Below are 22,155 nucleotides of genomic sequence, written 5' to 3' on the forward strand. Positions count from 1 at the left end.
AGAAGTGCTGAACCACCACCAGTTTTTTTTTATCTTTTAATTTCCAAGTTTTGCCCATTCGAAGTTAGCAGCAGCAGTGGGGTCAAATTCTTGCTTGTACAAAATCAGACCTAACTTTTTTTCTATAAAAGGTAACGAAAAAATTATTACTTTTTTTGATTAGGTAAGAAATGTGGATATTATACTGTATGACAAAATTTATCTGAATTAACTACAAAAAAAATGGTCACCACCCGAAGTGTAACACCTAATTGGTCAATTATTGCAATTTTAAAATGGTTCTTGTGCCAACCCTGGTGCATATCAAATATTACTTTTTTCTGAAATATAATGTACTTGCCGTGTTCATCTTGTAAAATTAATATAATTGTGTTAGATCAATTACTTCTAATAGAAAAATGTAAGTGAAAATTGAGAAATTCGAAAAATGCTCGTGTTTGACTCTAAAAAAATCCATGTGGAAGAGAAAATAAAAATTTGATTGTAGTCAGAAAATATAGCTGATAATTTCATTAATTAGATTTAAAAAAAAAGTTTTGTTATTTTGCCTATTTTTTGAAATATGATTTTTTTAACATGCTACTTTTTACAACTATCGATACAAAATGTTTTATGTTATAAATTAATAAAAATGGGACGGTAATTGGTCATACGGATATTATTTACGTTTTTTATGTTCAAATATTTTTTTTGACATGGCAATAATTTCATTTGTAAATTTAATGAGGGTAGAAATTCGACAATGCACTGTTACCTGACAAGGATTGTGAATCACTTGCGAATGTTTCTTAATTTAGCCGTGTAGTGAATAACCGACGCCTCCTGACTTGTTAACAAGCTTTATTTGCATGTTACATGGCTAAATTACGAACATAAGTAAACGGCCCAATAATCCTTATCGAAGTTCTATAGGAAATATATAAATTGATCTAGGAGATAATGAAGTGGTGCAAACTTTTTGTAGTAAGTGCTTGTGTTATTAATAGTTGACTGTTCAAATTCATGGGATCAAGTTCTTTTTCGTCTCAAAATCAGATGTCGAAGAAGCTGAGGTATATCTATCAGAGCGATTTAAAAATATAAGGACCATAAAAAATACACGTTCTTATCATAGCTTCGTTCCCATTTCTCAAAATGACATAAAAGTGCGACTTTATTCAACTTCAGAAAATTTTGAAGTAGCAAAGGTTTGCAAATGATTTTTTTTTGTATAAATATATAAAGTAAATTTCAATCGTCTGGATTTTATTTATATTTTTCCATCGAATTAATTCATATTTATAAGTTTAAGGTCATATGTATTTTAATCTGCATAAATACAACAAGAGCGAAAATGTATGAGACGAGCAGTTTAAAAAATCATATTTCAAAAAATAGGCAAAATAACAAAACTTTTTTTTCTAAATCTAATTAACGAAGATATCAGCTATATTTGCTGACTAAAATAAAAATTTTATTTTATCTTCCACATGGATTTTTTTAGAGTCAAACACGAGCATTTTTCGAATTTCTCAATTTTCACTTATATTTTTCTATTAGAAGTAAATGCTCTAACACAATTATATTAATTTTACAAGATGAACACGGCAAGTACTTTATATTTCAGAAAAAAGTAATATTTGATATGCACCAGGGTTGGCACAAGAACCAATTTAAAATTGCAATAATTGACCAATTAGGTATACACTTCGGGTGGTGACCATTTTTTTTGTAGTTAATTCAGATAAATTTTGTCATACAGTATAATATCCACATTTCTTACCTAATCAAAAAAAGTAATAATTATTTCGTTACCTTGTATAGAAAAAAAGTTATGTCTGATTTTGTACAAGCAGGAATTTAACCCCACTGTTAACTTCGAATGGGCAAAATCTGGAAATTAAAAGATAAAAAAAAACTGGTGGTGGTTCAGCACTTCTGCCACCATGAAGTATATCCTCAATTTTTTTTATTCAAATCAAAAATCATACGGCACACTCGATTTGTTGAAATCACCTGGAATGACCCTTTCATATGTTACCAAGTTTTGTAACTAGCGTAACCTTCGTAACCAATAACAAGTTGTACACGTTTTATGATTCCATAGTACCTGAAAATAAATGTTTTCATTCATTCATTCAATAACCAAAGCAAGATGAACATCTTATAGAAAAATAGACATGCCTTCAATACTAGATAAGGCCTCATCCTATTGTTGTTTCAATATAGTTAGTAAATTACTATGTTAAAATATCAGAAATATGACAAAATATGTTTTTATTACAGGTTCGTCTATTCGAATGGACTTCAGACAAAGAATTAAGATTGGAATGCAGTCACTTTAACAACATAGTAGCGTTATATCTCAAAGTAAAAGGTGATTTTATACTCGTCGGCGATCTCATGCGGTCCATGACGCTACTTCAGTATAAACAGGTGAGACTACCGTACAGAAAGGAAACTTCCTACCAAACCGAAGTTTGACAGTGGTTCAGGGTCGAATCATGCTGTCCCTTTCTAATATATGGCACTATCCCTTTCGGCTATTTAGGGTTGTCAAAATTCAAGCCATTATCTGTGGTCGTGCACGCAAAGGGACGTCAAGTCGCGTCAACCCGCTCTTGCTCGGAGCAATGCTGAGCCGAGCGGGGCCGAGTTTGGCCGAAGTCAGAAGTTTCGCACCCCTGCCCTGGGGCCAAACACTTTGAAGTCCTGATATGAAATGTATAATGTATTCGGTATTTCCAGATGGAGGGTAGTTTCGAGGAGATAGCGCGCGACTACAGTCCCAACTGGATGACGGCCGTGGAAATATTAGACGACGACACGTTCCTCGGCGCCGAGAACAGCTTCAATCTATTCGTTTGCCAAAAAGACAGGTCGGTATCGAAGATTGACTGAGTTTTCTACAGTTAACGTTTGATTATCAATTGATAGCGTTTTGTGCTAAATTTAGCATTTCGTGTCCCTTTAGCGTTCGTCAATTAGGTTGACGACTTCGTCACGCTCTCACGCTCAAAACACTTGTGAGCCCGACGCCACGCTGCACGCCCCGCCGAACGCTCCGCTCCGAGCGTCCACTCAGGCCTTACACTTAGGCTCCGGTCATTGATTGACCCCAAATGCTGCGTGTAAAGTTTATAGATAGAAATATTGCTCTTTTGCTATACAAGTTCTTTAGAGGCATATTATTTATTGATGACAACATTCCAGTGCGGCCACAACAGACGAGGAGCGTCAACACATGGGCTACACGGGCCAGTTCCACGTGGGCGACATGGTGAACGTGATGCGCTGCGGCTCGCTCGTCGCCACGCACGCCGACACCGCGGCGCCCGTCACCTCGCCCGTGCTGCTCGCCACCGTCACCGGCGCCATCTGTGAGTACACGGGACCGTCGACCTTATACCGACGGGGTAGAGTCTATAACCCAGCGTTCTAAGACAAGGTATGTTTATGAATGGAAGAAAAAACCCGTAGTAAACCAAAAGGAACATTGGTATTGATACTTAATTTCCTTTTGAACTTGTGGACCATAATTGCAGTATTGGACTATAGTTGGGAGGTTTTACGGTACTAGTAATAGGGTATTTTCCTACTAGTCAAAATCAGTTACTTTTTTGGAGCTGTCAAAACGATTTGCTAATATGGAATTTATATAAAACATTACATCGTGACGTCACGGTCAACTCACCTTCTTTTTATATTTCTATCCGATTTATTCAATAGAACTTACGTTTAAAAATAACACCGATCTGTGTTTTTCTAATAATAATCTGGTGCTTTGTTTCATGCATGGTGTAAAATAATTTATTTTAAATACACTATCTTCTTCTTGATCGGGTCACTCTTGACAGAGCGGTCGTGGTCATCATTGGAAGTCTCCCTTTGTGACACGTTTGACGGCTCGCCTCCACTCCTCCCTGACGGCTGCGCGTTTAGGGCCGTCCGTTGCTGCCTTTATTTGGTCCGTCCACCTCATGGGCGACCTTCCTCGCGCTCGGGTACCTTCTACTCTGCCCTACAATACATACTGTATACCCTATTCATCCTATTATGTTTTTGCGCACAGGCCTAGTAGTCCAACTGACGCAAGAGCTGTACGAGTTCCTGCAGCAGCTGCAGGAACGGCTCACGCACACGATCAAGTCGGTGGGCAAGGTGCCGCACTCGTTCTGGCGCTCGTTCAACACGGACATCAAGACCGAGCCCGCGGAGGGCTTCATAGACGGCGACCTCATCGAGAGCTTCCTCGACCTCAGCCGGGACAAGCAGAAGGAGACCGTCAAGGGGCTGCAGGTAGGAACACTACACTAGGCCAAATATACAGCAAGGCTGGGCTTAAGACGATATAAATATTTACACGACAGCCAAACGGGCTAGGGTGCGGTGTAGCCCTTGCATGGGTTGCTCACGCACACGATCAAGTCGGTGGGCAAGGTGCCCCACTCGTTCTGGCGCTCGTTCAACACGGACATCAAGACCGAGCCCGCGGAGGGCTTCATAGACGGCGACCTCATCGAGAGCTTCCTCGACCTCAGCCGCGACAAGCAGAAGGAGACCGTCAAGGGGCTGCAGGTAGGAACACTACACTAGGCCATATATACAGCAAGGCTGGGGCTTAAGACGATAGAAATATTTACACGACAGCCAAACGGGCTAGGGTGCGAACGGTGTAGCCCTTGCATGGGTTGTGGCTGTGGGTCCTATTCCTAAAGCAAAAGAGTTCCTAAACAAGATTTTATTTTTATACAAAAAAATATATATGTAGTGTACTTACCCTCATCCATAAAGGTTTCTTCCTGTGTCCCCCTTGTCATTATTGTAGTTTTGAATTTAGAACCTTGTTATATTCCATTTTAATTCAATATTCCATTTGGATTTAATCCTTTATATAAAGCCTCAGGGACTCAGCAGGATATACTTTAACAGCATAGGAAGTGATAATGTTTTTTTGTTCAGATCGACGATGGCGGCGGCATGATGCGCGACGCGACGGTGGACGACCTGGTGAAGATCGTGGAAGACCTCACGAGGATACACTAGGCCATTAGGATATAACTAAGATTAAACATTATATGAAAAATTTGCCTACCAACATAAAATGTTTCACAACCCTACTGTGGACTTTTAATATGTCATCACCATCATCATATCAGCCGAAAGACGCCCACTGCTGGACATAGGCTTCCCCTCAGGGATCTCCACAACGACCAGTCATGCGCCGCTCTCATCCATCGGCTCCCTGCGACCTTATTCAGATCGTCAGACCATCTTATTTTGGGTCTTTTCCGGTTCGCGGTCGCCACTCAAGAAGTCAAGAACCTTTCTGCCTTATCGGCCATCTGTCCTACTGTATGTTTTAATATGTAGTAAAACCCGTTAAAACTACTTGCTTTGTGAGCTGTGGACCCAATAAGAACATAATTATCGAACCGGCTAACAAAATGTCAAGAGAATCGGTAGAGAAATGCGATCCGTAAAGAACAGTCGGACATATACTGAAACATTTTTGCCCAAGCTGACACGGAGATGCTTCGCGCTCGCTCGGTCAATCATGAAATTCGTGTAACTTAATTTGTGGATGCCCCCTTGGATATTTATAGTTGGTCAAACTAATTTGTCAGTCAGTAAGGACCAGGAAAACTATACTCTTCCTTTTCTTTTGGATGCTAGTACTAGTGTAAGATAAAGATAGTATGATTCTCTGTCTATGATTGAAATGAGACAGTGCTTTGACAATCTATATTTCGTTTTATGTGGAAGGTATTTTAATCTAGAATTGGTAATGGTAATCTTTTCTAGATTTAAAGTTCGTTTTTTTAGCATTAGAAAGAACTTGCAAGAAGGTAAGCGATCTTGACATGTCTTTTAATTGAAAAACGCTTTTTAAAAATCAATAACTATTACTTATGAAAGCAGAAGAATATAAAAGATCGTATTAGATTCATAATTGTTACATATTTGCCGTAACTTATTTTTAAAATGTGTTTTTCAATTAAAAGACACATCAAGATTGTTAACCTTATTTCTAATGCTAAAATAAACGAACTATAGATGAACACGATAACACGACATTGAGAAAGACTATTATGTGCTGTTTAAAGCTTAAGAAAATAAAATTACGTGTTATATAATTTGTAAAATATGTATTCATCATTACAGATGCAGTAAAATCTATATCTTACCAACCCTAATTTATTTTGTATAATATTCCTTGCATAAAATATTTACAAAACGATCTCAAAAGGTATATACTTAGTGTAAATAAATGTATATAATATCAGTCTTGGCGGCTGTTCGGCGGAACGCTCTCAAACATCACTTGAGTCAGGAATGTCAATTTATCTGAAAAAAAAAAAGAATAATTAAATATTTATCATCCAAAGTCATCATTTAAAAGTCAATTCTACCAACAAACGTAAGAAAACAACTCAAAATTTGCCTACTTTGCCTCACATGTGAATAAAATTCAACTTAGCTATCAGTTTTTGAAGTGCAAATTGTGTGTGGTGAAAACAAATATATTCCAATTAACCCAACTTTGATGATTTGTTTGAATCAGAGCCACATTTCCCGAAAGTACAATCATTAATCAAACCTGAACCTTAAATCGGAATGCTAAAGTTGAATTTCTATTGGCGCGTAGGTATGTGGTCGACAATTCGTACTATGCCTGAAAAAGGATTATGGCGCGACAAGTCTGATGCAGATAAATATTGTAAATGCTTACCTAAAATAGCTTTAGGTGTTTTCTTATAATACACAAAAACTGTGTAAACAATAATTCCAACAACTATAAAGCCTATGGCCATTAAATATTTAACAGACGGGTCGTGAACTATTGGCAACACTGACAAGAATATTGCCACTAGCAACACGAAACAGGGCACTATGGTTGGTACTCTGTACGGCCTTTCCTTGTCCGGCTGGGTTTTTCTTAAAACCAGCAATGCCACCATTCCGAGTCCGTAGAAAAACCAAAGGAACCAACTGGCGAACTCTATAAGTGTTTGAATGTTGCCAATGCTAATAAATATTGCTGTCAGCAATGCCTGTAACAAAAATATAAAGTTTTATGAATAAAAAAGAAAAGTTTTTGATAACGGAAATCTCTTGGATAGAATTAGCGGCTTTGAAAACCAATATTCGGACAAACAACCACTGAACCATAATAGACATTCATGTGTGAATTTTGATGCGACTGACAGACAGTGGCGGATTTGCCCTAAGGCCAAGTAGGCCCGGGCGTAAGTAGATATTAGGGGCGGCAAATTGTGACAAAAAATGTAATGATGATAACAAGAAATAACTCAAAATGTAGTCAATATCATGGGTGCTGAGAAAAGGGCGGCTACAAGGCCTGGGGCCTAGGGCGGCAAAGATTGCAAATCCGCCACTGCTGACAGATCCCATCTAATGTTTACTGAAGCTTGACTTTGCAACAAGCAAACTAACCTGAAAGGCTACCGCGGGAGCCGGTGTCAGCCTTTTCATATTTACATACGAAAATACTTCTAACATATGTCCACCCTTAGCTGCTGTATAGCAGACTCTGTAAACAAAAGCAAAAATCGTAAGAGTTAGACCTAGATAAGTCTGCAACGATTCTGATATCACACGCAGTACAATGGTTATTTTAAACGTCATACTTCTATGAAATTGTGACGTATAAATAACACTTGCACTGCGTATGCTATCAAAATCATTGCAGACGCAGACTTTTCTTGGTCTAACTCAATAAGAGTCTTTCATAGCTCGAGTTCAGGTTATGCGTCTTTCCTGTAGACATCACAGACTAGCCTCGTATTCGTACTTTATCCTTATAGAGGGAAAACTCATTTATTGTGTAATAAGTGTTATAAAATGAATACAAAACTAAAATTAACTACAACTAAAGCTAAAAAAATCCTTATAGATATGTTAAAACCTTAGATTTCTCAAAATTTTTATGACATTTTTGACTTAGAAAAATGTATCCAAGTGGTTAATTTTTATAATGTCCACAGAAAAGCAGCCGATTTTCCCGAACGTTAACTCGCAACCAATAAATCTACCAAGTTTGTAGAAATTTTTCATACCTGGTAACACCGAACTGTACGCTCATAGCACAACCGAACGTCGCGATGGCAACTCCAAGCGGTATTAAAAAGCTGGCAGGACCCAACACGCGATTGCCGAATTCCACAGCCACGGCCGGCACACTGGTCATGTCTTCAAAGTTTAAAACCGTCATGTAGGCTACATTCATGAACACGTAAAGGCCTGTGATTAGAGGAACGGCTATGGAAATACTGAGGGGGACGTTTCTGAAAAAAAAAACATGATGTATTTTGGGTAATATTTTTAAGATATGCTAATAGACTTTGGGACGAAGCTTCCCTTTTGCAACGCTGCGCTGTCCAGAACACATATGTGTTTGAAACTAAACAACGAAATACATAGTTACATAGCTGATCCTGGATAAACATCAGAATAAGTATTTAAAAAATCCGTAACCATAGAAATCCGGTACTTAATTTCTGATAATTTCAGCATGTCTGGGATTCGCCTTTACCGTAGTCTTTGGTCGAATTGACATTTTATAATTTGGGAATATGAGATTATAAATACAATGTAGTAGGTAAACTTACACAGCTGGGTTGATGATTTCCTCCGTGACGACCGTTACGCTGTTCCAGCCATCATAGGCCCACAAACCGGAGTAAAGCGCGAGCGCTATCCCGCCCGGGTTGGTCGTGCTGCCTTCGAAACCTTTACCCAAGTTCGCAGTGTTGCCTGTGAAATAAAAAAAAACAAAACTAGTCCATTTTTCGCTAATCTGATTCAATTGCCCGATCGAATCAGGAGGCACGGATGCAAATACCAATTTGATTCGCCGAATTGAACCGCCGATAATGACCGATATTACCGATAAAATGAGGTGCGGACGCAAGAATACCAATTTGTGAGGCCAGTATTTTCGTTCTGGGACATTTTATTAATTTAGAGGGCTTTAATATCACCATAAATCTAAAATTGGAGATTGACGCTAATTTCATATCTGATCAAATCAACCGATTTGATCAGTCCCGTCTGGATACCACTTTATACATAAATGAATAAATGTTTTTTTAATAACTAAATCCAACGAATGCGCTGCAAATGTCATCTTTAAGCAAAGGTCTCAGCATCTGCATCATTAGAGGTCTGTATATACCAACCAATAATGGTTCATCGTTCGGGCAGGTTAAGCCTCGGTAGCTCAGTTGGAGCGGTTGGCAGAGCCACGAGTTCGGATTTGCGAAACGTGTATCGTGTATGTAGGTACCAATTTGTTTCCTGTATTAGAAAAAAAGTGTGTCTCACCTCTAGCTATCTCATAGATCCCGCCTCCAATGACAACAAGGCATGCGAACACCTTACACACTCCAAACACATTCTGCACCTTCACGAACAGCTTCACACTCGTTATGTTGATGTACGTCATTATAACTGAAACACGTTACGTTATCATTATCACGCTGTTATGTGGCAGTAACACGTTTTATAACGACTGTAGAGGTCACAAGTATAGTCCGAGTACGTATGAAATACTATTCTTGATAGGTATGGATTGACCCTTATATAAATGAAGCTAAGACCTACCCTACCATTAAACTGATAGCCTTAGCTCGCCTGAGATTCGTATTATATAAGGGTCAATTCATTCATAACTCATAACTGTCAATTAACACTATAGGTGCCAAAAGCCATTCTTCTTAGACCTATTATAGTGTGTTCTTGGCAGTGAATGTGTTAAAAACCAATTCTTGTTACACAAAAAAAACAAAAAGGTCAAAATATAGTAGATACAGTCACCTGTAAAGCCTCGTCTCCATATCGCGCGGCAAACCATCAAACATTGGCTCGCGCGGCAGCCGCGCGCAATGGAGCTCGCGAGCAAAGAATATAATACTCACTAGGAGAAGAACGGTAACTCCATACAAAAAAATGTCCCCAACCGTTTATACGTTTATACTAGTGGCGCCGTCTTTGTGTACCAATGGAACTAAAGTTGACAACCGGTTTAGCCTGGCGGGTATTGGTAGGTAGTAATTCTGTTGATAAACATATTTGTTATCTTCATATCACGAAATATATGCAAGATGCAAATATTACCCCTTGTTTGTGGTATTATCAATTGATTTAAATAAAAGGCATGTTTATGTTTATAACATTATATATATTATTTATTAAAAAATGTTTTACATATAAAAATATACACTGAAAACTGGCAACTGGCAACTTAATAAAAAAATAGACATTAATAAAGCGCATTCACAAAGTTTTCAGTACCTTTTATACAAATAACATTAGGCATGCCTACCTATTACACTTTACACACAGATACACTACACTTTACACACGGCATTTTACACAGATTTCCAACTTGTATTCATACATTTCTTCACGGTTAATTAATACGCTTTCCAGATGCGTTATGACTCGGTTCCTTCTGAACCCACTAAAGTTGTAAATTTCACTCTGGCTGCTTCAACAGCCGTTGCTCCGCATTTAGCACATTTTCTATGTGCATTGCTGTAATCTATGTAGGTACAGACTTACAGTCTTAAGTGGTACGTAGCGGTACACGTTGTATGTATTATTTAAAGAGTTAATAAATAAAATTTTCGTTATGAACTTTAACCACAGCAGTTGGACAGAGTCATTGACAAATATATTTTTTATTATGGTGGGTAGACGTACCTACCCTCCATATATTTTATGAACATTGATAAAGACAGTTGGAAGCAAATATTCATTATAAAACTTAATCGCATGTAATTAAGTTTTAAGCGTTTTAAGTTTCGTTTTATGATTAATATTGTATAAAATTCGTGATAATTTAAATCAGAGTTGGGAGCAATGTTGCTGTAGAAAAATGTTTTTATTTTTATTACTCGCAACTTTTTCCCGGAGGCCAACGCACACATAGAAGCTTAAGGCGCACACATGCGCAATTATTTGGGGACATAACTTTCTTAGGAAGTGAACAGGCCTTGCTCGCGAGCCAACTCGATGGTTTGCCGCGCGATATGGAGACGGGGCTTAACAATATGTTACTCTTCAAAAGCCGCAAAAATATGTGACCACTCTTGTGGCTCTACAAATAAGATCGTGTCAGATATTTTTGCGGCCTTCGTTATGTAATATACATATTATTGCAGTATCTTTATACCTACAACTTTGGAAAAAACATCAAATAAAACAAAAAACTGCTTCTTAAATCTTTAATTACTGTTATTAAAACATTATTCATTCATTAGAGTACTTAGTAACTATAGTGACATGATTGTAGTTTATTTAATACCTAAATAAGTAACACGATTAATTTAAATTAATGTCAATAAATTTTTGGAAGTTATATTCCTACACATAGGCAAGCACTCTCATGGTATAGAACGTAAATGTCTTAAATCACTAGCCTTCAATGCTTAAGGCTAGATAGCTATATAGCTTTTTGCAGTCATATGTTTCTTAAATGCTATTCTATTAACGCAACACATAGTAAATGAAGTATAATAATCTATACTCAAACTTGTAAGTCTAAAAAGCTAATTTGACTTCCATCTTGTTGTAAGGGTTGGCAGAAGTTATGTTCTTATCTTTAAGTAGTTCAATCAGGTGAAAGTTCTCAGGGGTCACTCGGATATAGCCACTGGAAGTCTCATCCATTCTTTCTTTCATCAGCTCCTGAAACAAAGAAAACATTTGATAAACCCATGTTTATTTTTTAATATAACCCCCTATTTCAAAGTTGATAAACTAATTATTCAAATGAAAAAGTGCTAAGAGGAGAAAACCCATCCATATCGATACTACTCCAAGATATTTTATTGAAGAAATTTGAACTTAAAATTAAATTACATAAAGTTCAAATTTCTTCAATTTTTTCTCGCCATTTATCAACTTCTTCTCGCCGTGTACGGAATTATGCCAATGTAACATAAAACGTAGAGCTGAACTCCTGTAATTGCATTAAAAGCTCTAAAGGCGTGTCTCCATATTGCGCGGCAAACTATCGAACATTGGCTCGCGAGGCAGCCGCGCGCAATGGATACCGGGTTGGCTCGCGAGCCAGTTTGCCGCGCAATATGGAGACACGCCTTTAGGAAGAGTGAATGTCTAAAACCAAATTTGTAGGCACCCATTTCTTCATTCAAATAGGCTAATATAATGTTGAACTTACTGCTAAAACTCCTGTAATGGCATCAGAATCACCAGGGAAGAGTGAATGTATGAGACCATGCAGCTCCGTCTTCATGGTACGGAAGCGATCCTTGGCACGCTGCAGATGCTCCGGCTGTACTTGGCGCCGGCCTGCCCATGGCCGTGACTTGGCCTCCTGGACTAACTTGATGCACTCTTTCAACCTAAAAATAAATACAAAAATTTTCATCATTATACTTGGATTATGTAGGTACTGAAAGACAACCTAAAACAGCCTAATACATTGAAGCTAAGACCATAAATTTACAAATTGTACTGGTAACAATGGTAACTCCAGTTATAACCCCGGGTTAGTGTGATGGTGCAAGTCTTGAAATTTAACCCAAAGCGAGTGAAAATTATGTTGAAAGTAGTAGTTAAAAAGTAACTGTTACTTACTAACTAATAGTCATTTTATAATAACTAAATTAACTGCACACATATTGCCACTAGTCAATGCTCTTAAAGGATCTAACATTTGTATAGTGAAAATGAATCAAAGTGACATACATAAGTAATCTTTTGGAACCCTGCACATACTGACTTGTCATTATAGTATAGTTCAGGGGTTCCCAACCTGTACTGTAGCCAGTAGAGAGGGGCGCCGTGAGGCAAATCTCCTCACCATGTTACCTATTTCTGTAGTGTATTGAAATATAATAGTGCGCCACGGACTAAGGGCCCCCCCACATCTGGCGTCTTTCGAGCGGTGGCGTCTGTCGGCGTCGGTCCAGCGCTATGGAAAATGACGTCGCTGCGCAGTTGCGTCGACGCTGCGTCGACGTTGCGTCGACGTCGGCCATAGAATTGTAGACGCCGACGCTCGAAAGACGCCAGATGTGGGGGGGCCCTAAAACAGATTGGAAACCCCTGGTCAAGTTTAATATCCAGAAACTCACCTCTTATTTTCATTGCACACGTCTTGTACTGTACCCGCTGTAAAGGCTGTAAGCTCTTCTACTTGTATTATTTTATCTTTTATTTCACTCAAAAATGTACTGGTGTTCACATTACTATCAGTAATAATTGGTGTTTCTTCGTTCTGGATGTGCTTGGCCAGACTTTCAATGCTACACAACTTCTTTTCGTTGACATTATGGGAATTAATTGTCCTTATGTCCATAGGTTCGTTGTTGTCGATAATGTAACATAACTCCTTGCATTGTGATTGTATCGCTTTTATTTCATTGCCTAGTAGTTCGCACGTCTGTGCGTTGCTTTCGTTAGACATTCTGTAAGATATAATAGATATGTAAGTAACAATAACATTTTAATAACAGAAAGTTGTTCAGAAAATAATAATTTGATTTAAAAATAAAACGTAACTTACTTTGCGAATGAAATCTATTATTATTAATAATACAGGCTCCTTGTAATCCACATGAAACACGTATATAAAATAGTTAAAATACCGAAAATACGTTGAATTGCGACGAGAAATCGGTAGCGGAGCTTGTAGCGAAGGAGCGTAGCGTAGCGTCGGTTCGCGTTTGAATATTGACAGTTGACACTGACAGTACTAGTGATGCGAGGTGATCGTGGAAACTGATATGATCGATAAGTTTTAGGAATCGATTTATGTAAATGGTATATTGCGACTTTTACTCAAAATGTCGTATACTCGTATGTATAAAAATAGTATTTCTATGTTTTGTTTTGTATATCATTTTACCAGTTTGTATTTATTCACTAATTTCCTTAGTAAGCTATTATATATAGAATATGTGTGTGATGTGATGTGATAGCTGACCTATTGATATAATTCGTTTTAAAAAACGAAGTACATATAATATTTTTTAATACAAATAATAACGAAAATGTTTAAAAACGATTGTAAGTAAATCAACAAATATTTAGTAAAAATAAACAGGTTGTTATTATTTAATAAACTACTTAGCATATAAATTAAATAGAAATACTTACATAAAGCTGACAAGGATGCCAGTTTAATAGCTTGAGCTCGACTCTCAGCTGGTATATCAATTGAAAATGGTTGAATGGCGTACGCAGCAAATGTCATAACAATAATTGCAACTTCTGCAGGTCTTAAAATCATAACATAAATCCAAGCACAAATAAAAGCTGGAAGAGGTCCCCAAAACTTATGACATTTGCTAAATGCTTCTTGAAAATATGCATACTCTGCACCGGATTTGTTAACTACCGTTCCTAATTCTGCGAATGATAATGCTCCTGAAAACAAAAAGAGATAAAAAATATAATTAGCAAGTTTTACGAATGTCATTTCACCAAATCACTAAAAACTTTCATGCCAGGTGCACAACTACTTAATTTGCCGTCTTTTTTGGTGAAACGATTTGACGACATATTTCCTCCGGACAACCTACCTAATAAGGATATAATTCCAGACACCGTCCAGATGATAAGGCACAAAGCAACTGAGCCTGACTCTTTCAATGCTGATGCTGGAGACACAAAGATTCCTGAACCAATCATGACCCCTAATATTAAATTAACTGCAGAAAATAGACCCAATTCTCGTTTTAATTTCACCGTACTGCCTGCAACACTTGCATTTCCATTTCCATTCTCAAGTTTTAAAGATTCTTTTTCTGCCATTTCGTATTTTATACTGAAACAAAAAAGTTACTATTTACACATGTCAATAATAAAGTATATGTATGTCTATACAACAATGGAAATTGTGTCCTGAAATGATTCGACTTTATTTATTGTGGTTTATATATAGGGCAAAAACGTTAGCGTTTACTTATCATTAACACTGTTTTGATTTGTTGATACCCGGAAAATGTACCACGTGCACATTAACGCGTAGATTTATGTTTGTGTTTTATTACTTTAACGTCTTTAAACCTAGTTGCCATCATAGTTTTATTTTATGTACTTATGTTAGTAAGTGCGTGTTTACAAGCAAGTAAGAGTGTCAAGGGAGTTATATATCAGTAATTAGTGTAATTACTTAATTAAGTAACAATCGTTACTCGTTCGATTACTCAGACAAATTTAAGCGCGATTTTAGGAGCCTACCTTGTTTGTGTGATTATTGTTTCCTATGTTTAGTGAAGGGGGCGAGGTTTTTCAAAATATATATTATCCAGTTTTTGTTAAAAGAGAGTCAGGTCAACTCGTAAAATACCAGATGACTACAATTTTAATCTGCCAATTTGCTTTTGGTAATAAGTAAACTTTTCAGGTAAATTTAAATTGATGTAAGAAGAACTAACGCATTTGGACTGAAGCCACTTGAAGTAATTCAGATTTAACAACCGTTTATTTATACCTAGAGACGTCTTTTGCATATACATATACAATATAAGCGTACAAATAGGGTGTACTTTACACAAATATATTAATATCTAATTTATTTTAAATTACCTGCTTTAATACAAGATCGGCAAATTGCATTTTCTAGCAATCAGCTACAGGCCAGAAGGCCAACTGTCTTTTTGTTAAACTGATGGCACACGGCAATAGTTGTAGATTTTGAACGAATTGATACATTAGTTCACTAGTTCAGAAACAATGGGTTTTACTTACGGATATTAGCGATAATACAACAGCATCCATTTAAAGCTTATCTGTAAAATGACTCGACACAGGACCTGCATGAGTGACACCACATAATAAGTAAAAGTACTAGAATAGTCACACGAGGCAAATAACAAATATTATTGATAGTTGTGTTAATTTTTATGTAAGCAATGATCCCAATTTATAATAACAATTAATCAAGGAAAATTAACTGATGTAGAGTTCGACCAAGAAAAAGTCAGCAGCTATTTTGATAACTCACACGGTGCAAGTGTTATTTACACGTCATAATTCATAGAAGTTGATGTTTAAAATAACACTTGCACTGTTTGGGCTATCAAAATCTCTGCAGACTTTTCTTGGTCTAACTGCAAGTACATTTGCATTAAGGATATCCTGTAATTAACTCTACTTATGTAAATGAACATGTAAGTCTACATCTTATACGGGAACTCCCGAAATAAATTCTTTCAATCAGCCACTTACAGCAATGAATTGATATCTCACAGTTCCTTTCAAGTCACAATTCTCAAACGTTCATTGGTGTAATTGTTTCCGCTCCGTAAATTGTATGAAGTTTACCTACACAGTCTCCCTGGAATGTCCTTTACCCTGAGCTATTTACAGATTTGGATCAGAGAACTGTTGCCCGAGACTTTGTTAGTCTGCAATCTAAGTATAGGGTACATAGCGATAAACTGCCAAATTTATATGCACATTTAATTTGTTTGCTGCAATTTTCTCCCACCGTACTAACTAGATCATTATTTCTACAATGTATTACAATTTTTCAATTTCATTAAAATTACTCCAATTCCACGGGGTCTATGAAATTTGCAAGTACATCGTAGGTACTTTGAAATCATTTAAAAATATAAATGTGACGTCCCACGGGTAAAGGTACCTTATGGCGGTTGGCGCATACGCTATTATTAATATCGCTCCAATATTATTGCGACGCTATGCAACGTAAGCGCCCGCGCCAGCCGCCATAAGGTACCTTTTGCCGTGGAACGTCACAAATATCTACTATCACTTAACGACTATATACCTCGAATTGTGACTTCAAAGTTAGGTATTATACACACTAGGTAACTTACATTTTCTCAATATTTTCATATCATAAGGACAATGCTGGGTGCGATTTCAAGTAAATACATTCTCATAATCTATTTATTTACCGACATACGTCACAAACGGCACAAACAACATGTAAGTACATTGTTTCCAATGACATGCATGTCCTACTGGTTCTTTTGACACTAACGATATGATACTTATTTCAATGTTGTAAACAAAAATCTGAGGGTCTACCGTGAACCACGTTCGACGTGTTACCTCCCTGTCACACATACGTACGAATTAACAAGTGGGACAGGGCATATGCCAGTGACTGTATATTTATATTCTGTTTTGATACTAAGTTATACTTCGTAATGTCGAATTAGTCATCAGTTATGTTCTATATTATAAAGCCACTAATATGACTGAATTGTACTGATAGAGGTGAAATTAGACATTATACATAGTATTTGATTTTAACGCTTTTCTAAGACCGAAAATATAACTCGGCTTGCTCATTTTAATTGTAATATAATTAATGTTTATCGTATCGTGTATCGAATGTTTATCTACCATTGCAACTTTTTATGTAAGTATTGCATCTGTTTGTGAATAGTCGATATACAGATAATCAAAGATTAGTATGATGTTCAAACAATATGTAGTTATTCCAATATAGCTATAAATAAACAACAGCATTGTTCAAATATAATTAAAACAATACAATATTATCAATCCTTATCTCTTTATTAGAGCGGGCCAGACAATTTAGGTTCGTACGTATGTCATTTATCGGGCACTTGTATAAACACTTTACCCGATATCGATTGGAAAGTATTTAGGTAGATTCGTGGCTATTACATAGGTATATATATGATTACGATGTATTGAAGTTTGTGTCAGTTTGGGTTTGGAATTTACAATGATAGATGGCAAGTTATCGCATTTATTTATACATACTTATAATATAACAGGTTTTAAAGTTTTATAAGTTTATACCTACAACAGTGCGGATATGATGGTCGTTCTTGTCTACGTGACAGCGTGATAAAACGGTGTCCGTCACTTCCTATACCACGGTGTAAAAAAGTGACAGTTATTTTATCATGTGGATAAAGATGGATAAAGCTAGGTATTCATAATACGCTGACAAGCTTAAAAGTTTATAACTTACAAACCTGTTGTAGGTATAAATAAATGCGATGACTATAAATTACGAAGTTTCAAGGTGTAAGTAGAAGTAGGTGACGAGTAAATCGTATGTCCCGTGATATTACCCGCCAATTATTCTCCACCTGCGCTCTAATTTTGTAGTGCACACGACGATTTTCTCAGTAAACAATTAAGTATTTTCATGAAGTATAAAATGTCACTTTAATAGTTTAAAGTGTTCCAACTCCAACTAATTAATTATCTTCTCATCTATAGGTTTTGTCAAGGTTTTTGTCTTTCTAAAGTAAAAAGCTTTGTCAACAGTAGATAAAACTATGCACTTACCTACATTAACATATTATATTAGACTGTAAGCAAAACAACCTGTGGAAGAGCGGTGTTCTCTTAACACAAGTATCATACATAAATAATTTAAAAAGGCACAAGCACAGCTAATTGTAAACCTAATCTATGTTACTGAATTAAAAAAAATATTATTCGTTATTATCTTTCATTCATCAACAAAAAATATTGAGCCTCACTTTTACTGAACTAAAGTGAAACGTAAAAAAACATTTATAACAAACGACGAATATTTTTTGTCAACACTAAGGCACATAATGACACTCAATATTGCGACTTTTGCCAAAAGTCGGTAGTAATGTTTCATTTATGTTTCCTTCCTTGAAATTCCTGTGGCGGCTATGAAATCACATTAGCAGTCAAGAGCTAAAAGGCATATCACGACTATTCATTCTTTGATGTTTTGCATGTTTTACTTAGAGTATAAATGTTATTTCTGATTCAAGAAGTAGTCGTAGCGTGGTGCACGAAACGGTTAATTGCTAAGAATAATTATTTTATTTCGTATGTATAGTACGTTCGTTTGCAAAATAATTTTTCCTTATTCGAATATAAAATTTTAAAGACTTTCATTTAAGTAAACGCAAACAGTTGTTTTTTGGATAAAAAAGTATTTAATCCTTTTGCAAATACCTACATATATTTTTTGATTAGCTTTGAACTCTTCTTAATTTACATAAAGTCGATGTTCCCACTTAAACGATAAGGAAATGATTACAAAGTCACTAATCTAGCAATTATAAAGTTCATTAAACAGATAAGAAGCAAACGATACATTTTGTCGACTTAGTAACGAGTGAATAAGTATAGCGTTACTCAAACTCACATGATAGCATCAATTAGTTTAGGTACTTAGATATCTACAGTCAAAGTATTAAATATAGACACGGACAAAGTTCAAAAATTATGTATTCACGACCTTATTCCCATACGTTAAGGTTGTGTGTACATATTTTTGGTTATTTGCCCGTGTTCATATTTAATACCTTGACTGTACGAGTCTAATACGATATTATATTTCGGTATTAGACTATGTAATTATAGCTATGACTAGAAGTCCCCGCGACTCCGTTTGCGTGAATAAAATAATGGATGTACTAGGTACATAGTACATACATAAAAGATGTGTTGTAATAATACTATCCTTTTTTACCTAACATGTCTCACCTGTGTTTTAATCTAATACGTCTGTGTGTTAAGAATAGAATAAGCGAACAATTTCCAACACGCTGTTAAAATATAATGAATAGCATCATTGTATTAGACATTTAAGATTATACGTCCGACGTAGTATTATTCGAGAAACGTGTTAACAAAGCTCTTTAAGTGATGTAAGGCTCGATTTCTTTACTCCTTTTATTTTAAATCCAGTCTTGCATGGTGTTTCGATTACTCGTACCTTTATAGTTTAAAGTACAAAAAAAAAGAGCTACAAAAAGAGAATTAAGATAGACGGAAAACGACCAAAATGTGGTTCGTTTAAGAATGTAGCCTGCCGCGGTCGTTTACATAATGAGCGGTTACATTGCTGTCATTGTGCATTTTATCACTTAAGGTATTAGACGGTGTGAAGCAATAGAATATTAATAAATAGCAAGCCTAAATACTATAAGGTACTATAGGTATAGGTAGGTTGGGCCTAGATGTCCTCGAACGCTAAATTGCTAAATGTGGTGGGTTACCTAGTAAAAGTACTCTATCTACCTGCCCTTGCTAGTAAGCAACAAATTTATTTTTGTCAGTTTTAAAAGACGCTGCAGTTGCGGCAGGTAGACATTCATTTCTATATTGATACGTTGGTTTCAGGTTTTTCCACCCACTCAGTTAAATTTGCACTATGCAGTTAGAGATGTCAGCAAATCCACTTAGCCGGCGCCAGTAATCCTGCCACTACGATCGCTTACTACATAATTCAAACCCATGACACGTTTTATGTTTAGAATGTTTTTTGCTTATTTTAAGGATAATTGGAATTCATATAAATATTTGCGTAAGATTGACAGCGATACGTGTTTATAAGTGCTTTTTAGTGTAGGTATCGAACGTTTGTGATTACACAGTTGCTTTGTTGCGATGATATAAATGATATGACACAATTATCTATTACATGAGCTTCATGCACTATTATTTTATGCTAGACATAACAAAGTAGACACTGACGTCCATTCAGTGGAACCCTTTCCGGTGTCCAGCTAAATGCACGAATGCAACGGAATGCGTCATGTTTGTTTTGATTTTATTTTTATCATACACGCTCAGTCCTTTGTGTTTATTCACAGGTGGTTGGACGCCTTAATCAAAATAAACCAATCAAACTTTAAAAAAAAATTAATACGCTAAGTATGAAAAGCATAAGTTATAAATTATAATGCTATAATACTCGTATATAATAATATTAATAATCTTGATTTAGGCACAGCATGCATATTGCATTACGCGGAAAACCGATGGAACACAATATCTGATTGAAATGCTTCTTCGAAATGGACTTCACTGATGAAGATTTATTATTTATTATACATACAGGAATTTAAAATAATTATATCAAATTTGCAATCTGAAGATAAAAAGGTATTTCTTTGTAAAAAAAAGTCCACAATTTGTTACCTATCGTTCGTATGCAATGTATCGATAAAAAGTTTTCATTATTAAAGCTGTTTAAATTCCAGTTTATATTTCTCAGTACTCGTAAGATACAAAAAGAGAAGTGTAACATTGGACAGGTTTGAATCCTCAGGGGTTAATTGTTTTAAATTATCGTAATTTCAGACAAAGAATCCATTGAACCTTTTTTCTACTGCATTTTAGAGATCCTGTTTTATTCTTACTTTTTATTTGTCCAGGAACAAACACAGTTTCTAAAAATAAACAAATAGACTTATGGACATTTAAGCTGACGAGAACTACTTACTTTTTTGCTATAATAGCAATAGGTACATATATTTACACTTTTAACAAAAGTAAAGTAGTTCATATTAAATTATCATTACAAGATAAATGTAAATACAAGCTACTTACATACTTTGAATGCATTAAATTTTGGTATCCGCCGAACCGAGCATTGGATAATAAATATAAATACGAATAATAATAAAGAATAGATCGCTTTTTAGTGTTATACATATATTACTTATAATCTATATAATTATATACGTATGTTACGTATAGCTTAGCTTAGTGTATTATAAGTTTAGTAGTCCATAACATAATATTCATAGTATTTATTGTACTTTTTTGTGTAAATAAAAGAAATATGTATTAATAATAATAGGAATAAAGCCATACGATATGACATAATAAAATTATTAATTTCTTTCTCTTTACTTATTTTCCTTCTATCAGAATCGCATTGCTGGATATTTTTTATGCTGGTTTTGTGTCACAAAATATAAACTTTTTTTAAATCTTACCTGATGCTCTATATAGGTACTGAAATTTAAAAATAAACTTCACCACATCACCAATAATATTTTATGAACTTTTTATTTAACTGTATTTCATTTATTGTATTTCTTGATAACGGATTCACGTAAACGCGTGCACCACTGGTCACTTAAGCTCCGGTACTGTCAAATAACATGCTTGTCGTACAAATATACAAATACAACACACTATTTGAACGTGAAAGAACATGTGCTCTACCACACCATAATAATTATGTTACGTTCAATATTCATTGAAACTAGCACTAAACTTTATTATTTGAGAATAAGGTATATAATTGAATAAGTTTTAGTATTACATACGTTTTCAACGGCGGAGAAAAAGTGGAGATAAGATTGTATGTATTTCTATGTGTAGGTACATATATTAATAAAATTCATGGCATTTGTTACATTTGGTTGCTAACTTGAC

General features: G+C 35.7%; 3 protein-coding genes across 4 annotated transcripts in view; 1 reads left to right on the forward strand and 2 right to left on the reverse strand.

The window, feature by feature from the left end:
- The window catches only part of LOC134673323 (DNA damage-binding protein 1), a 30,930-nt gene extending 25,831 nt beyond the window's left edge, over positions 1-5,099 (forward strand). The window contains exons 19-23 of the mRNA XM_063531294.1: positions 2,266-2,415; positions 2,728-2,858; positions 3,193-3,357; positions 4,050-4,278; positions 4,942-5,099. Coding sequence (XP_063387364.1) covers positions 2,266-2,415; positions 2,728-2,858; positions 3,193-3,357; positions 4,050-4,278; positions 4,942-5,025 — 759 coding nt within the window. The 3' untranslated portion in view covers positions 5,026-5,099. The remainder of the gene's footprint in view (positions 1-2,265; positions 2,416-2,727; positions 2,859-3,192; positions 3,358-4,049; positions 4,279-4,941) is intronic.
- A 1,009-nt stretch (positions 5,100-6,108) lies between these two features.
- LOC134673308 (b(0,+)-type amino acid transporter 1-like) lies at positions 6,109-21,859 on the reverse strand. Of its 2 annotated transcripts, none has more exons than XM_063531272.1 (9): positions 21,711-21,859; positions 14,559-14,803; positions 14,134-14,403; positions 9,328-9,453; positions 8,613-8,757; positions 8,061-8,288; positions 7,438-7,534; positions 6,713-7,034; positions 6,109-6,327 (listed from the first exon to the last, which is right to left on the reverse strand). In XM_063531272.1, the coding sequence occupies exons 2-9, from the start codon at positions 14,788-14,790 to the stop codon at positions 6,263-6,265; spliced, it is 1,485 nt and encodes a 494-aa protein (XP_063387342.1). In that variant the 5' UTR covers positions 14,791-14,803; positions 21,711-21,859; the 3' UTR covers positions 6,109-6,262. The 2 variants fall into 2 exon arrangements, with proteins under 2 accessions (XP_063387342.1, XP_063387343.1); XM_063531273.1 differs by lacking the exon at positions 21,711-21,859 and adding an exon at positions 15,730-15,752.
- Positions 11,281-13,705, reverse strand: LOC134673044 (uncharacterized). The gene is made up of 4 exons (XM_063530983.1): positions 13,541-13,705; positions 13,110-13,442; positions 12,191-12,374; positions 11,281-11,694 (listed from the first exon to the last, which is right to left on the reverse strand). Exons 2-4 carry the CDS (start codon positions 13,439-13,441, stop codon positions 11,548-11,550), a joined length of 663 nt encoding a protein of 220 aa, XP_063387053.1. The 5' UTR covers position 13,442; positions 13,541-13,705; the 3' UTR covers positions 11,281-11,547.
- Positions 21,860-22,155: the final 296 nt, after the last annotated feature.

This window comes from Cydia fagiglandana, chromosome 18 (genome assembly GCF_963556715.1).
Source record: "Cydia fagiglandana chromosome 18, ilCydFagi1.1, whole genome shotgun sequence".
NCBI lineage: Eukaryota > Metazoa > Arthropoda > Insecta > Lepidoptera > Tortricidae > Cydia > Cydia fagiglandana.